The 14,920-nt window shown below is 40.0% G+C and overlaps 1 protein-coding gene and 1 pseudogene across 2 annotated transcripts in view; one reads left to right on the top strand and one right to left on the bottom strand.

Annotated features, from left to right (window-relative positions):
* Nucleotides 1-7,224: 7,224 nt before the first annotated feature.
* The window catches only part of CLTRN (collectrin, amino acid transport regulator), a 34,487-nt gene continuing 26,791 nt past the window's right edge, over nucleotides 7,225-14,920 (top strand). The window contains exons 1-3 of one of the 2 annotated variants that reach the window (XM_058713108.1): nucleotides 7,225-7,687; nucleotides 10,294-10,352; nucleotides 14,141-14,226. In XM_058713108.1, the coding sequence (XP_058569091.1) occupies nucleotides 7,630-7,687; nucleotides 10,294-10,352; nucleotides 14,141-14,226 (203 nt within the window). In that variant the 5' untranslated portion in view covers nucleotides 7,225-7,629. Of the gene's footprint in view, nucleotides 7,688-9,687; nucleotides 9,993-10,293; nucleotides 10,353-14,140; nucleotides 14,227-14,920 lie in introns of those variants that run through there. The other variant, XM_058713107.1, reaches the window with a different exon arrangement.
* LOC131503370 (U4 spliceosomal RNA) lies at nucleotides 13,080-13,163 on the bottom strand (annotated as a pseudogene).

Raw genomic sequence — 14,920 nt, 5'->3', positions numbered from 1 at the left:
GGCTGAAGTTTTCCTACTTGGGTTTGGATGAGACAAGAATTGATGAGAGAGAGTTAAGGTGTGGCCAGGGGGTCAGAATAGGTGGAAAAGGACTTGGTAAGTGCTGGCCTCTTTTTTTTTTTTTTTTAATTGATTGACGTATAACATTATATTAGTTTCAAGTATAAAACTTGATTCAATATTTGTGTATATTGTGAAATGATCACCACAATACCTCTAGTAAACATCCTTTGTCATACATAGTTACAATTTTTCTTATAAGAACTTTTTAAGATTTACTCTTAGGAAATTTCAAATATACAGTTACCATTTTGTGCACTACATCCCATAACTTATTTTGTAACTGGAAGTTTGTACCTTTTGACCATCTTCACCCATTTTGCCCTCCCCCCTACTCCCTGTCTTGGTCATCCAACAATCTATTATCTGTATGAGTTTAGTTTTTCACTTATTTGTTTTTTAGATTTCACATGTAAGTGAGATCTTATGGTATTTGTCTTTGTCTGTCTGACTTACTTCACTTAGCAAAATGCCCTCCAGATTCATCTGTTTGTTTGATTGGTTGGTTGTTTTTGGAAAGCAGGTTTTCTTGATTTTTAGTCCCAGTGGAAGCTCACTCACGGTGCTGTAACCCCCACCGGTGTCTGCTTCCAGAATGTTCTCACGCCCCGATGGAGCACCTCATAATGATGGTACTGGGAACTAAGTAGGAAACAAGTGCCAAAAGGAGTTTCATCCAGATCCCCTCAATGTAAACTGTTGCTACAATCACAAAGTATTGAATCCATTCTATGAATCGCCCAAACTTTTCTGTTCATTTGAGATCACAGGCCCCCAGTGGTATGGCTTTATTCAGGGCAGTGCGTAGATCATTATTGCCCATGGTGGCAAGTAAGTTTCAACTTGTCAACTGACTGAATAACTGTTGGGAAGTGTTGTGGCTGAGTCCACACTCAGAAGGAAAAAGTTCTGAAGTAGATTAACAGTTTCTGTTGTGGGTGTAGGATGGATGAGTGGCTACGACAATCTATCTGGCATCTCTGATTTGTAGTGATGGAGGTATTATTGCATGCACATCTTTTAGGCAGCCCTCATAAACATTACTTACTGTAGGCTACTGACAGTTTTCAGACAGAAGGGTCAAGATCATTGTTGCTGGTCAAAACTTAAGGGCAGAAACTTTGATATGTTGATGAATTCATATGCTTTATATATCAATTAAAATGAGGATAGTTTAAGATTCTCTATGAAAAAGAGAATATCTAACCTGAAAGGTACATGGCCCAGTGGCCGCTCCACCTTTTTATATAGGTTGGCAAGGGGAGTACCTAGAGGCAGAGCTGAATATGACTGGGTGACACTAACTGGCAGCCAAATAGAAGATTAAGGGCGGAAAATACTGTTCCATAGAGCATGGCTGCAATAATGTTGGAGAAAATTATAATTTGCCTAAACCATGAAAAAACTCTTTTTAAAAAAAATTTTTGTTAATGTTTATTTATTTTTTGAGAAAGAGAGAGACAGAGTGTGAGTGGGGGAGGGTCAGAGAGAGAGCGGGAGACACAGAATCCAAAGCACGCTCCAGGCTCCGAGCTCCAAGCTGTCAGCACAGAGCCCAATGCGGGGCTCGAACTCACAAGCTGTGAGATCATGACCCGAGCCGAAGTCAGACGCCCCAACCATGAAAAAACTCTTAACAGCCAAGCAACATTGGAAAGAGTTAGATCTAGGAAAGAGTTAGATCTAGTTAGATCTAGTCTAGATCTAGGAAGAAATATCAGTAAGGTCTTGCTTTTACTACCCGAGACTCTTTTTAATGCGTTGGTCTTCATGCACAAGAGGAGACACACAGGCACACGTGCATTCCATTTCAGAAACTGTCCTTTAAATTCTTAAGATTATAAAGTTGGCAGAATTGCACTCCCTCAGCTTGTCTAAATTAATCTTTATTTCTAAACAGTAGTGATTAACTTTTTGTGAACTAGAAAAATGTTACCCTGTGAATACAAAGATTAAGTTCATAAATGGTTATGGCTATTGATTAACCTACAAAATTTGATGAGCCTTCCAAATACCGTAGCTTCAAATTTCTTTTCATCTTAAAAGGGGCATAGGTATGGAAGTGGAGACAAAAATATTCCAAAGCCCAGTGTTCCTTGTTTATCTGATACTAGAAGTTATTTTTCTCTGACTAGGAATGAAAAAAAAAATGCAATGTACCTCATGAATCTTCATGTTTGCATTGTTGAGCTTCTTCAAACGTCAGTTTATGATTCAAATAAGTAAATTCAGTTCTATTAAGTTATCAAATAGTCATGGGCCATGAGAAATGCAAAACTGAACCAAATATAGTCCTTGTTCTCCAGAACTTTAAAATTTGTAGGGCACAAAAGTAAATCATATTGTCAATACATACATGTACGAATGTGAACAAAATGCCATGGGAACCTAGGAGAAGAAGAGAATAAAAAATGGATTGGACAAGTGTAAAACAAATAAGAACGAATAAAAAAAACCTGTAACAAAAACAAAACAAAGTTTTCTCCAAGGAAGTGCTCATCGAGATAGACCTGGAACAATGACTAAGATGTTTAAAGGTAAAAAATGAGCGCCTGGGTGGCTCAGTCAGTTAGGCGTCTGACTTCAGCTCAGGTCATGATCTCACAGTTTGTGGGTTCGAGCCCTGCGTCGGGCTCTGTGCTGACAGCTCAGAGCCTGGAGCCTGCTTCGGATTCTTTGTCTGCCTCTCTCTCTGCCCTCCCCTGCTCATGCTCTGTCTCTCACTCTCTCAAAATAAATAAACATTAAAAAAAATTTAAAGGTAAAAAGTGAAAGCTCAAAGTATTGAACTAAAGAAAACAGTGTGCAAAGAAGCACAAAGGACAGAGGTGGGATGAGACCCAGTGCAGGGATTGGCAGGTAGGATGGCTCAGTGGAGGATGGAGAAGGGACATCTGTGTAGATGCATCTGAAAAGCCAAGTCAGATTCAGATCTTAGAGGCCAAGAAGTTTCAATTCCCAGACTTAGGCCCTGGGGTGCTAGTGAAGATTTCAAGTGGGAGTGGCTTCAATTGAAATGACAAGGAGAAGAAAGACAATGGAAGGTAGAAACAGTATTCATTGACAATGAATTTTTTTAGTTTTTGTTTTTGGGTTTGTATTTTGTTTTGTTTTGTTTTGTTTTTATATTCTCAAGTTAGTTAACATACAGTGTGGTCTTGGCTTCAGGAGTAGAACCCAGTGATTCATCTCTTATGCATGACACCCAGCACTCATCCTGAAAAGTACCTTCCTTATTGCCAATCACCCATTTAGTCCATCTCCCACCCACCTCCCCTCCAGCAACCCTGAGTTTGTTCTCTGTATTTAAGTCTCTTATGGGGGCACCTGGGTGGCTCAGTCGGTTGAGCGACCTACTTTGGCTCAGGTCATGATCTCATGGTTTGTGGGTTCGAGCCCCACATCCGGATCTGTGCTGACAGCTCAGAGCCTGGAACCTGCTTCGGATCCTGTGTCTCCCTCGCTCTCTACCCCTCCCCCACTTGTGCTCTGTTACTCTCTTTCTCAAAAATAAAGAAACATAAACAAGTTTTTAAAAAAGAGTCTCTTCTGGTTTGCCTCCCTCTCTGTTTTTTATATTTTTCTTTCCCTTCCTCTATATTTATCTGTTAAGTTTCTCAGACTCCACATATGAGTAAAATCATGTCTTTCTCTGATTGACTTTTTGCTTAGCATAATACCCTCCAGTTCCATCCACGTTGTTGCAAATGGCAAGATTTCAATGACAATGAGTTTTAAATGTGCCTACACTTACTAACCTTGGGCTGTTGTACTGACAGCCAAAATGAGCCCAGTGCTCTAGCAGCCAGGCAGTTATTCTTTCTCATTAGCCATCTTAATAACAAGATAAATGAGTTTATTTTAATAGTAACTTCAGAATATGGTATGACGTTAATATCTTAAAAGTATGAAGTATGCTTGATTTTACACACACACACACACACACACACACACAGCGAGCGTACAGGTGCATACTTGATTCCTTTATATCTCTTGTTCTTCCTTTTGTGAGTAACTTCCATTAACCCAAATACAAGGAAAAGAAAGTTACCAAATGAAGGCCTAAGTGATATTTCTAAAGTTTGTAGGATGTTTAATAGCATCTCTGGCCTCTACTCACTAAGTGTCAGTAGCATTCCTCCCCAATTTGTGACAACCAAAAATGTATCCAGACATTGCCAAAATGTCTTCTGGAGGAAAAAAAAATCCACCACCACTCCCTGCTGAGAACCCCAGAGTTAAAATATAATATTTTTCACTATAGACAAAAATACTTTATTTCCCCATGCATCTTAATACTGACAATTTAAAATGAATAAACTCATTTTCTTACCTCCTAATTATACTGAAAATATTGGACTAATTACTACAAACATCTTGATATTGTTTATCATATGGTATATCATTTTTTTTTCAATTTAAATGGTAAAAGATCACATTTATTCAGAATTCTACAGGGCCACCTGGGTGGCTCAGTCAGTTTAGTGACCAACACCGTCTCAGGTCATGATCTCATGGTTCGTGGGTTCGAGCCCCGCATGGGGCTCTGTGCTGACAGCTCAGAGCCTGGAGCCTGTTTTGGATTCTGTTTCTCTCTCTCTCTCTGCCCCTCCCATGCTTGCCCTCTGTCTCTCTCTGTCTCAAAAATAAATAAACATTAAAAAAAATTTTTTAGGGGCGCCTGGGTGGCGCAGTCGGTTAAGCGTCCGACTTCAGCCAGGTCACGATCTCGCGGTCCGTGAGTTCGAGCCCCGCGTCAGGCTCTGGGCTGATGGCTCGGAGCCTGGAGCCTGTTTCCGATTCTGTGTCTCCCTCTCTCTCTGCCCCTCTCCCGTTCATGCTCTGTCTCTCTCTGTCCCAAAAATAAAAAATAAAAAATGTTGGGAAAAAAAAAATTTTTAAACTTCTACAACTTCTATTGTGGAAAATTGAGTGGAGCCACTAATTTAAAAAGTTCAAGCTTTTGTCTTATAAAAAATTTCTGTGTTCAGCTGTTAAAGGTTTTTTATATTTTTAATATGTCACAGCTAAATACATTTCCCAAAATCCAATAAAAACATGCAGAGTAACATCACATTTGAAATAATTTCACAGTTTACTAGTTTTAGGTGTTACAGGTTTACAAAATGCATGTTTGTGACCATGAAATGGAATAATCAGGGTCAACATTTCAAAGGGACATTGGTTCTACCTACATGTTGTTTAATTGCAGATAAATGGATGTATATATGCCCATGTGTTTACACCCCTGATGAACTTTAAAAGGTAACTTGTGTGAATCAAAAGAATGACACACGTGTTTCCTTTTTGTGTGATGTCATATTTAATTTACCCTCCAGAACAGTAGATCAATATTTATGTGCTGAGAAACTGCTTTCCAATAGTGTTGTGGAGTATGAAAAAACATGGAGAAATCAATTTCTTTATCCTGTCTCAGGAGACTTGGTGCCTTCTGTATTGCTCATGGCAACAGTAATCTCAACATTTTATCTTCATTCTCTAAACTCTGAACATTAGAAGTAAATAGTAACGTATTCAGAACGATTGAAACTGCTTTATTTGTCATCGTTACCACTGTTACTGATAAATTATTAAGCTCCTATATGTGAAATTGCAGAAATGTGCATTGTATGAAGCAAGTTTGGTATGAATTCTCTGGAGCTTTAATACTTAAAATTCTGTGTGAAAATAAAGAGCAAGTTTGTGCAAGATTTTTACAAGTGGAAGAGAAAAACCCAGTATGTTAAGAGGCAAGAACAATAGTATCTAGTTCTACATTCCACCTATTTTATTAAGCTATCAAGCTCTTTAGTAAGTCATTTTTAGCATGTTCTAAGTGACCTTGTAAGAGTTTTCATATTTTAAGTTGAATTATTGACAGTGTCTTATTTTATCATTATACTTTTTCTGTTCACCTGACAGGACTATAAAAAAATTGATATTTTTCATCATTTTATTTTTGGTTGCTGTTAATTTTGCTACAAATACTTTTCTAAGCAAACATTGGGATATAGAAAAATTGGAACTATAATTATAGACTTTTCAGAAAATAAGTATGAGATCACTGTACATCTATATATTTCTTGTCATCTGTCCAGAACAGTACTCCAGGGAAAATTCATGGCCACAAATATTTTCATTATTAAATGAGAAAGATTAAAAATACCTCAGCCTACTTATCAACTCAAGACTTATAAGAAGAACAAGCAGTATAATGAAGAAAAGCAGTATAATGACAACAGGAGTAAGGACGTAATGAAAATACATAAGATGGATGACTCAGAAAGCAGGAAGAAAAGACTTGAAAATTAAATCCAAGATCTTGTTCTTTGATTAAACAACAACAAAAGTAGACACACCTCTGGCGAGAAGAATATGCATGCTGGAAAATACAAGGGAAATAGGGCAATGAATGTAGATACCTTATGGGAAATACTGTATAAAGTCCGTGAGAATACTGGAAAATCTTGATGAAATAAAGGTTTTCTTGGAATTTGTAAACAGCCAGAATGAACTAGAATTATGAAACCTGCAGTGTGTGACAATATAAGAAATGAAAATCTTGAAAGAACTCTTCCCCCAAAATATGTATGGCCCAACTTCTCCAACTCTGCATTTCTTCTGCATTTTTTCCCCTGCGTTTTAAAGTATTTGTAAACCGGGGCGCCTGGGTGGCGCAGTCGGTTAAGCGTCCGACTTCAGCCAGGTCACGATCTCGCGGTCCGTGAGTTCGAGCCCCGCGTCAGGCTCTGGGCCGATGGCTCGGAGCCCGGAGCCTGTTTCCGATTCTGTGTCTCCCTCTCTCTCTGCCCCTCCCCCGTTCATGCTCTGTCTCTCTCTGTCCCAAAAATAAATAAAAAACGTTGAAAAAAAAATTTTTTTTAAGTATTTGTAAACCTAGACGATGTTAGAAATCTTTTTATACCATTTTCAAGATGGTAATGTAAGGGCCAGAAAAAAATAAACTTCAAGAATCAGCACTTGAAAAGAAACCTGAATGATATTCTTCTATGAAAATAGGTTTAAAAACCTAAGGAAAAACACAGCAATTAAGTCCAGGAGCATGTTAAAAAATCATCAAACTAAGCTCATCTAAGGGTTGGATCAATGTAAAGAAATTAATTTTTTTAAGTTTATTTATTTTGAGGTGGGGGGGAGGGGTGGAGAGAGAGGATCCCAAGCAGGCTCCAAGCTGTCAGCACAGATCCTGACGCAGGGCTCGATCCCATGAACTGTGAGATCACTTCCTGAGCCAAAATCAAGAGCTGGACACTTAACCAACTGAGCCACCGAAGCACCTCTAAAAAATTTATTAATAAAATGCATCAAATGGTAAAACCTCTAGGATCATAGTAATAGATGTTAAAAGAGCAGTTGATAAAATTCAACATCAGTTATTGATCAAAATAAATTTTAGTAAACTAGAGATAAAAGGAGACTTTTTACCTCACAACACATTGAATTTGAAGTGACCCACCAGATCCTGTGAAAAAGCAACACTCCATTAGAGTAAGGAAGAAAACAAGGGTCCATGTTATTCCACCATTACTGTTGTGATGTGCTGCTACAATGAGACAAAACAACAGCATCACACAGGAACACACAAGAAGATCCAAGGCTAAGGCAGGTATGTTTCAGCTCTTAAAATATATTAACATTGGTCATTCACACCAGTGGTATTATGGATAATTTTGTATTTTTCTCCTTCGGTTTCTCTGTATTTTCTATATGGAATTTCTATTGCTCCTTTTTCCCCTGTTATTTTTTAAATGAGACAACAAACATCTATAAAGTATAGAATAGTGAAAGTAAAGTATAGCATAGGGAACATAGTCAATATAATTGTAATAACTATGTGGGGACAGATGACAACCATACTTATGGTGAGCATTTTGTGATGGATATAAATGTTGAATCACTCTTTGATACACCTGAAATTGATATAATATTGTTTGTCAACTATTTTAGTAAGGGCAGTTTTTTACAAGTCTATTAAGCACTAATAGAGTGGCACAAAGAAATTGTTTAATAAATGGCTAACTTTATTTTCAAAAAAGAGAGAAATCATAATTCAAAAAGGAAGAGTTTTTTTTTTTTTTTGCTTTTCAAAGAATGGCTTAACTACAGATCAGTATTTTACTATCTTCAATCCTAATCACATAAGTGACTATGTAAGAGCAAAAGAGACATGTTTGATTCTTTCATGAAGTTAAAGGCTAAAGCAAAGCTGAATCATATCTGTCTCTAAAATGGCTTTGTTCCCTGATGCAAATAATTAGCTTTGTTAAAATCTCCACATACTGGCTTTTCTATTCTCCTGATGATTTTATCCAGTCTAACATTTCCCAAGATAACTTCATCTAGTCTGACTTTGTTTTCAGGGGTAAGTTACGTGAGCTCTTCCTTCTAGGAAATTTCCATTTCACTTAATAGTGAAATTGCTAGAATGGCTCTAATATTGGCTGTCTCTCCCTCTAATACAACTTTTCCTGGCCCTGTGCCCTTGCAACCAAGGTAAGGAGAGGCTCCTCCAGGTGGCGTCACCAAACAGAAATGGGTCATCTATGATACAATATCACCCTATCCAGGAGGGGGAAGTGGTAGGACTCTCAAAGTGTTGCAGAAGTGTGGCTGTTGATCTTTTTCTCATTGTTGCTTTGAAAGTCCACATTTTCATCAGGGTCACCCGATCCAATTTTCCCACTCATGCTTTTCAAGCAACGAGGTGGAACTTGGGGGCTGAATTCATGAAGAGGCAGCATGGTAGAGAGGAAAGCCCAGGGCACTTCTGTTGGCAGCATCTATAGAATGCCCACTAGGGGAGACTCTCTTCCACTCATTGTGGCAATCCTCAGAGCATCTCTGCGGCTTTGCTGCAATTTCAGTTTTGACCGATGATGACCAATGCAGACACAGTGCAGTTCAGTGTGGTGGAGATAGGGTTCCAGTGACACCCATTCCTCTTCCCCCATTGCCACCAGTGCCTTAAACACCAGCTCCTCAGTTCCCTCACGTGTGAGATGATTCGAACAACAGCAACTGTGAGGTGCTACTTTGAGGGTGACAGAAAGAATCCAGCACACCCAGTTCATGGCAGGGGGCTCCTAATGACAGTTCTACAGATGCACTGACCAATGTAGTTGCTAGTCACACGTTCTACATAAATTAAGAGAAAATTTGGTTTCTCAGCAGCAGTAGTTCCATTTCAAGTGGTCAACAGCCAGCTATGTCTGGTGGCTACCATATTGGATAGTACAGATACAGAACATTCCCATCATCACAGAATGTTCCATTGGACAGCGCCGCTCTCTATCATTAACTTGGAATTTACACAACCAGCAGAACTCAGGGCTGACCAAAATGGTTCCCTTTGAAGTGGAAGTTCTCTCGGGATGTTTATCTGTGGAGGTGAGAGTCAGGTGAGACCATTCTTGGAAGGGCGTCCTTTGTTCACCAGAGATAGAAAGGAGTGCTGTTTGTTTTCTAAATTAGGATAGCCTATCTATGAGCCAGCTACTTCAGCCCTGACAAGATAGAAAGTTGAGGCCAAGGAAAATGTCCACCGTGCACTTAGCCAGACAACGACAGAAAGGGCAGGGGAGGATTCTGACTTTGAGTCAGCAGAGGAAACCCAGAGTTCAGAAAAGACAGCTAATCTGTTTTCCAAACAGATTTTCGTAAATAACTGACAGGAGATGGGCTGCTTCTATCTAAGTATTAACCCAAATAATGCGGTTTAATCATTAAATCTTGTAGGTGGTGGCTTGATTGTTTCTCTAATATTCTAATCCGGGTCACAGAATGGCTAAGGCAGCTTTAAGTGGAGGGTGGATATTTATCCCTGCGTTTGCCTTGTGTTTTCCACTCTGAAAGAATGTTGTGCCTGCTCTTTTTTCTGGTGACTGCTATTCATGCTGAACTCTGTCAACCAGGTATGTAGCCTTGAAACTTAAAAATAGATTAACAGTTTTCTAAATGATTGACAATAAAGACCTCTTTATTTTTCTAAATCTGCAGACGTGTTGTGGCCTGAAAGTTGAGACTATGACGGTTTTATGAGTCTGAAAGAAAATTTTAAACCCTGTAAGGTGATTGTAGTTAAATTCTCAGGAGTATTTGGGGCAATTTCGCTGAAGTTCAGCATTGTGTTGATTTGAGTTGGTTAAACGTTTGGTCTTCTGTTTTGGCAGATTTTTATCATCAAATGCTGCTCTTTTTTTTTCTTTTTGGCAGATGGAGAAAATGCTTTTAAAGTAAGACTTAGTATCAGAACAGCTCTGGGAGATAACGCAGTAAGTGGACAAACTGTGTGTTCATTTTTCATTTTGTTTGCTAATAACACTACTTTCTCTTGTAATGAGCCTCTCTGTATAGTTATGTTAAACTTGTTATATAGATTAATTTGAAAGACCTCAAATCTGATACTGTGTTAAAGTAAAAAAAATAGTAAAATAGAAATTATTAAAAAATGATTTTGCCTAAGGTATTGAATCTGCAGTGCTAGAAATCTGCTAGAAAATCTGTGAGGTTTTGTATTACACAAAACAACTGTGCAAACTTGAACATTTTATTTTTATTTATTTATTTATTTATGTTTTGAACATTTTAATCAAGCTGTGGAGCAAAGGGGTCCCAGTCAGGCCCTCAGGTCTGGTTTGGGCTCTGCTCCTCACCATTATGGTCATGTGAATTTTCTGAGCCTCAGTTTTCTAGTCATTGGAAAGATGGCATGGTTCCACCCATATAAGACGTTTCATAGCCCAAAAATTTTCTAATTCTAACGTGCAGTTTCTTCAGTTCCTCTCAAATATCAAAGTAACACTATGAAATATGTGCTTATGAAATTGAAGTTAAAAAATACTCATTGGGCTCAGGTAGCTGTAAGTGCAATAAAGCCTGTCGAATTAATAAGATGATTCGTGTAATTCTAGTTTTAGTATCCCCGTGTGGTCTGTGAAAATTTTCCCCAATAGAAGGCGATATTAAGATGTGTCAGGGTAGAAGCAATCAAAGAATGCTACAGGTACTTAGAGGTACGTATTCTGTTTGCAGGCCAGTTCACCAATATATTATTTTATTCACCCAGTGAGAAATGGTCATTGTAACAGGCAGCATTTATTGAGGATTTAGTTTAGTTTCCAGCGGGGGCCCTTCTGAGCACTTGACTCACATCAGTTCACGTAGTGCTCACAACAACCCTCTGAGAAAGGTAGTACGGGCATTCCCATTGTCACTGGGTGAATGAGAAAGCCGAGGTGTAAAAAATGAAGCGACGTGCCCAAGATCTCAAGTCAGCAAGTGACAGAGGTGAGATTTGAACCCAGGCAGTCTGACTGTAAAATTGACTCTCTCTACCGCAGAGAGTAGATTGTCGGTTGCTTATCCCAGGGTCCTCTGAGGCAGGCGCCATGCTGAATGCTGGGGACACAATGGCAGATAAATCAGACCTGTCTCTGCCCTCGTGGCACTTACGCTGTTGGGAGGATTGGTTGTCCATCAAACATTCAGTAAATGAAATGGAAATGTGTAGGCTTGACAAGTATTGCAGGGAGGAGAAGCACATGGGGGCTTTGGCCTTGTCAGGGGCGTTAGTGCTCGGCACTTGCTGTGAGGTCTAAAGCATGAGTGCAGGTGAGCCAGAGAATAAAAGGAAAAAGGGCAGAAGGAACAGCACACGCAAAGGCTTATTACAGGAAGGAACTTGGTGAGAGTGGGGGATGGAAGGAAGGCTGGGGCATCGGCAGCTCTAGCAGTGGAGTAGAGCATGGCATGTGATGGGCTTGGGCAAGAAGGAGAGATCAGGCTGAAGAATGTGTGGACTGCATTAGGAAACTTCACTATTATCTTTAAAGCAAGTGAGGGTTTTATGGAAGAGATGTTTTGGTAGAATTAGTGTTTGGAAGACAGTGGCCACAGTGTGGAAGGCAGAGTGGAGGGGATGAGAGTAGAAAAGAGGAATGGAGAAGGAGTCAAGGATGAAGCTTTAGTCTCTAATTATGCAACTGAGCAGATGATGACCCACCTATGAGTCAGGAAACCAGGTGCAGACAAGAAAATCATAGCTTTAATTTTGAACTTGTTGAGTTTGAGGTATTATTGATGAATAGGCAAGGACAGAGTGGGCTTGAGATCTACATTCCTGGGCCATTTGCACTTCGGTGAGAGTGGAAGCCTGGACTAGATGACAGTCTGAGGGAGAAAGTACAGAATGACAAGAGGAGAAGGTCCAGCATAGAGCTTTGAGGTTCTCTAAAACTTGGAGCCTTTGTAGAAAACGGTGAACCCGCCAAAGGGGCAGAGGGGCAGGAGGAAAAGCAGAATGAGCATTGCAAAAGGGAAGAGAGTGCTTCAAGTTGAAGGAAGTGTTCAGGAGTGTCAGATGCTGTTGACAGGCTGAGCAAGCTGAGGCTGAAGGCCGCTCATCATGCTGCGTCATGTGGAGGCCACTGGTAGCTTTAGAGAGCCTTTTTGTGGAGTGGTGCAACTGGAAAGCAGCTGATGGAGGGAGTTGAGAATAAGTGGACGGTGAGCACGTAAAGACGTGAGTATGACGACTCCTTTGAGAGTGTTGGCTGTGAAGGGCAGGAGAGAGACACCAGTAGGTGAGGAAGAACGATTGAGTAAAGTAATTTGGTTCTGGTGTTGTAATGGGGAGGCTTGAGCATTGCTAAAAGTCAGAGTCCAGTGGACAGAGGAGAGGGGAAACGGTTATCTTTCAGATCCTGAGAAGGGCAGAGGGAAGTGTTCCTAGTAGAAGTGGATGCAATGGCCACTGATGGGAGGAGAAACACCGCATCCGGCCTTTCGGGGGAGGAGGTGGATAGCATGTATGTCTATAGCAGGAGTTTTTTATTTGGTGTCAGAAAAACGGGGGAGTTTAAATTGATGACTTGAGTATATATCTGTAAATTAGGAGATAAGAACATCTGTGTGAGTGTGAGGTGTGAGGGAAAGCACTGAGTTTGGTGCAAGGGGAGCCGAAAGAGGTCCAAGATAGTCACTGTGAACCACGAGAGAGAGAGAAACTGGGAAAAGTTTTCAGTCAGCAATAATCGTGCCTCGGATAAACCTCATTGGCTACAATACTGCCACTGCGCAAAGCTAGAGAGAAAACTGATGGAGAAACCTAAGGGATTCCCAGGCAATTTGGGAGTAGGACATCATGAACTTAGAGTTAAACCAACAAACCCTGTTTTGTGACTTTCTCCATTCGTACTTGATTACTCACCGCAAATATGTGGTTAGCCACATCAGTTCACTAGGGCTGCTCTAACAAAGTGCCATGAACTGGGTGGCTTAAGCAACAGAAAATTATTTTCTCTTCGTACTGGAGGCTAGAAGTCCAAGATCAGGGTCTCAGCAGGGTTGGTTCCTTCTGAGGGCTATGAGAGAAGGATCTGTTCTAGGCCTCTGCCTTTGGCTTATAGATTGCTGTCTTCCCTCTGTATGTGGCTGTGTCCAAATTTCCTGTTCTTGCCAGGACACCAGTCATACTAGATTAGGATCTACCCTAATGGCCTCATTTAAACTTAGTCATCTCTAAAGACACTGTCTCCAAACATGGTTACATTCTGAGGTACTGGGGGTTAGGACTTCAACATGTACATTTTGCGGGGGCACAGTTCAATCTGTTATATGCGCACACACTCAAGTTTCCAGCTAAGAAAATGGAAAGAAAAATTGTACCAATGTTAGTAAAGGAAAGGAAGCTAAGAGAAGTAGTCAGTTTATGAGGGAAGAGAGAAAGGGAGGAATGATGTATATGTCCTGTAAATGTCCAGGATGGGATGTCCAAATGGACTATTTGTTGACGGGTTACTAATACTGCAGATTGTGAAGAAGATGATGCAATGGAAAATACACCACACTTGGAATGATAGAATGTCCAAGAAAGCCTATACTGAACATTATTGTGATATGATTTATCTTGGGCTCCAGTCTTTAGTGTATGAGTAAGATGGGGGCGGGGGAGAGAGAGAGAGGCAGGCACTGATTAATACCACGGTGGCCACAATTAAATTGCAATGGACCATTTTTCATCCTATGCCTTTTTACATTTTCTGTTTTACTTCTCTCTTAGTATGCCTGGGATACAAATGAGGAATATCTCTTCAAAGCAATGGTGGCTTTCTCCATGAGGAAAGTTCCCAACAGAGAAATGACAGAGTAAGTACACAGTAAAAAATCTTAATTGGTTATTTGCAGTAGTATTTGAGGCATGCATTAATTCCAAATTCTATCTTGAAAGTAATTAGTTAACTTCATTTTTGAAAAGGATCTCTATTTTAACATTAAAAAAACTTTTGTAATCTAGCTCACCTTACAGTTTATATCATGTTGCAACGATGCTCTTTGTTCAATAGGTGCTATGATGATAAAAACTTCTAGAGGTAGTCATATGTCATAAGCTTTTTATACATTCCTATTGTATACATATAATTTCTCTTGTAGATGGATAGATAGATAGATAGCTAGAAAGGAAGGAAGGAAGAAAGAAAAAAAAACTCTACTCTCATCGTATTAGTTTGCCAGGGCTGCCATAACAAAATACCACACCCAGTGGTGGCTTAAATGCCAGACAGTTCTGGAGGCTGCAAGGCCAAGATCAAGGTGCTGGCAAGATAGATCTCATTCCAAGTCCTCTTCTCTTGCCTTACAGATGCCACTAGAACTTTGTTCTCATGTGACCTCTGTTGAGGGGGCATTGGAAGGGGGCGGAGAGTGAGTTCTCAGGTGTCTCTTCTAATGAGGACTCTACTTCTATCAAGGTTGCACCCTTATGACCATATTTAACTGTAATTATCTCCTCACTGGCCCCATCTCCAAATACAGTCACATGGGGGGGTGGGTTCAGGCTTCA

The sequence above is a fragment of the Neofelis nebulosa genome, chromosome X, assembly GCF_028018385.1.
Source record: "Neofelis nebulosa isolate mNeoNeb1 chromosome X, mNeoNeb1.pri, whole genome shotgun sequence".
In the NCBI taxonomy this organism is placed as follows: Eukaryota; Metazoa; Chordata; class Mammalia; order Carnivora; family Felidae; genus Neofelis; species Neofelis nebulosa.
This window is presented reverse-complemented; position numbering and strand designations above follow the sequence as displayed.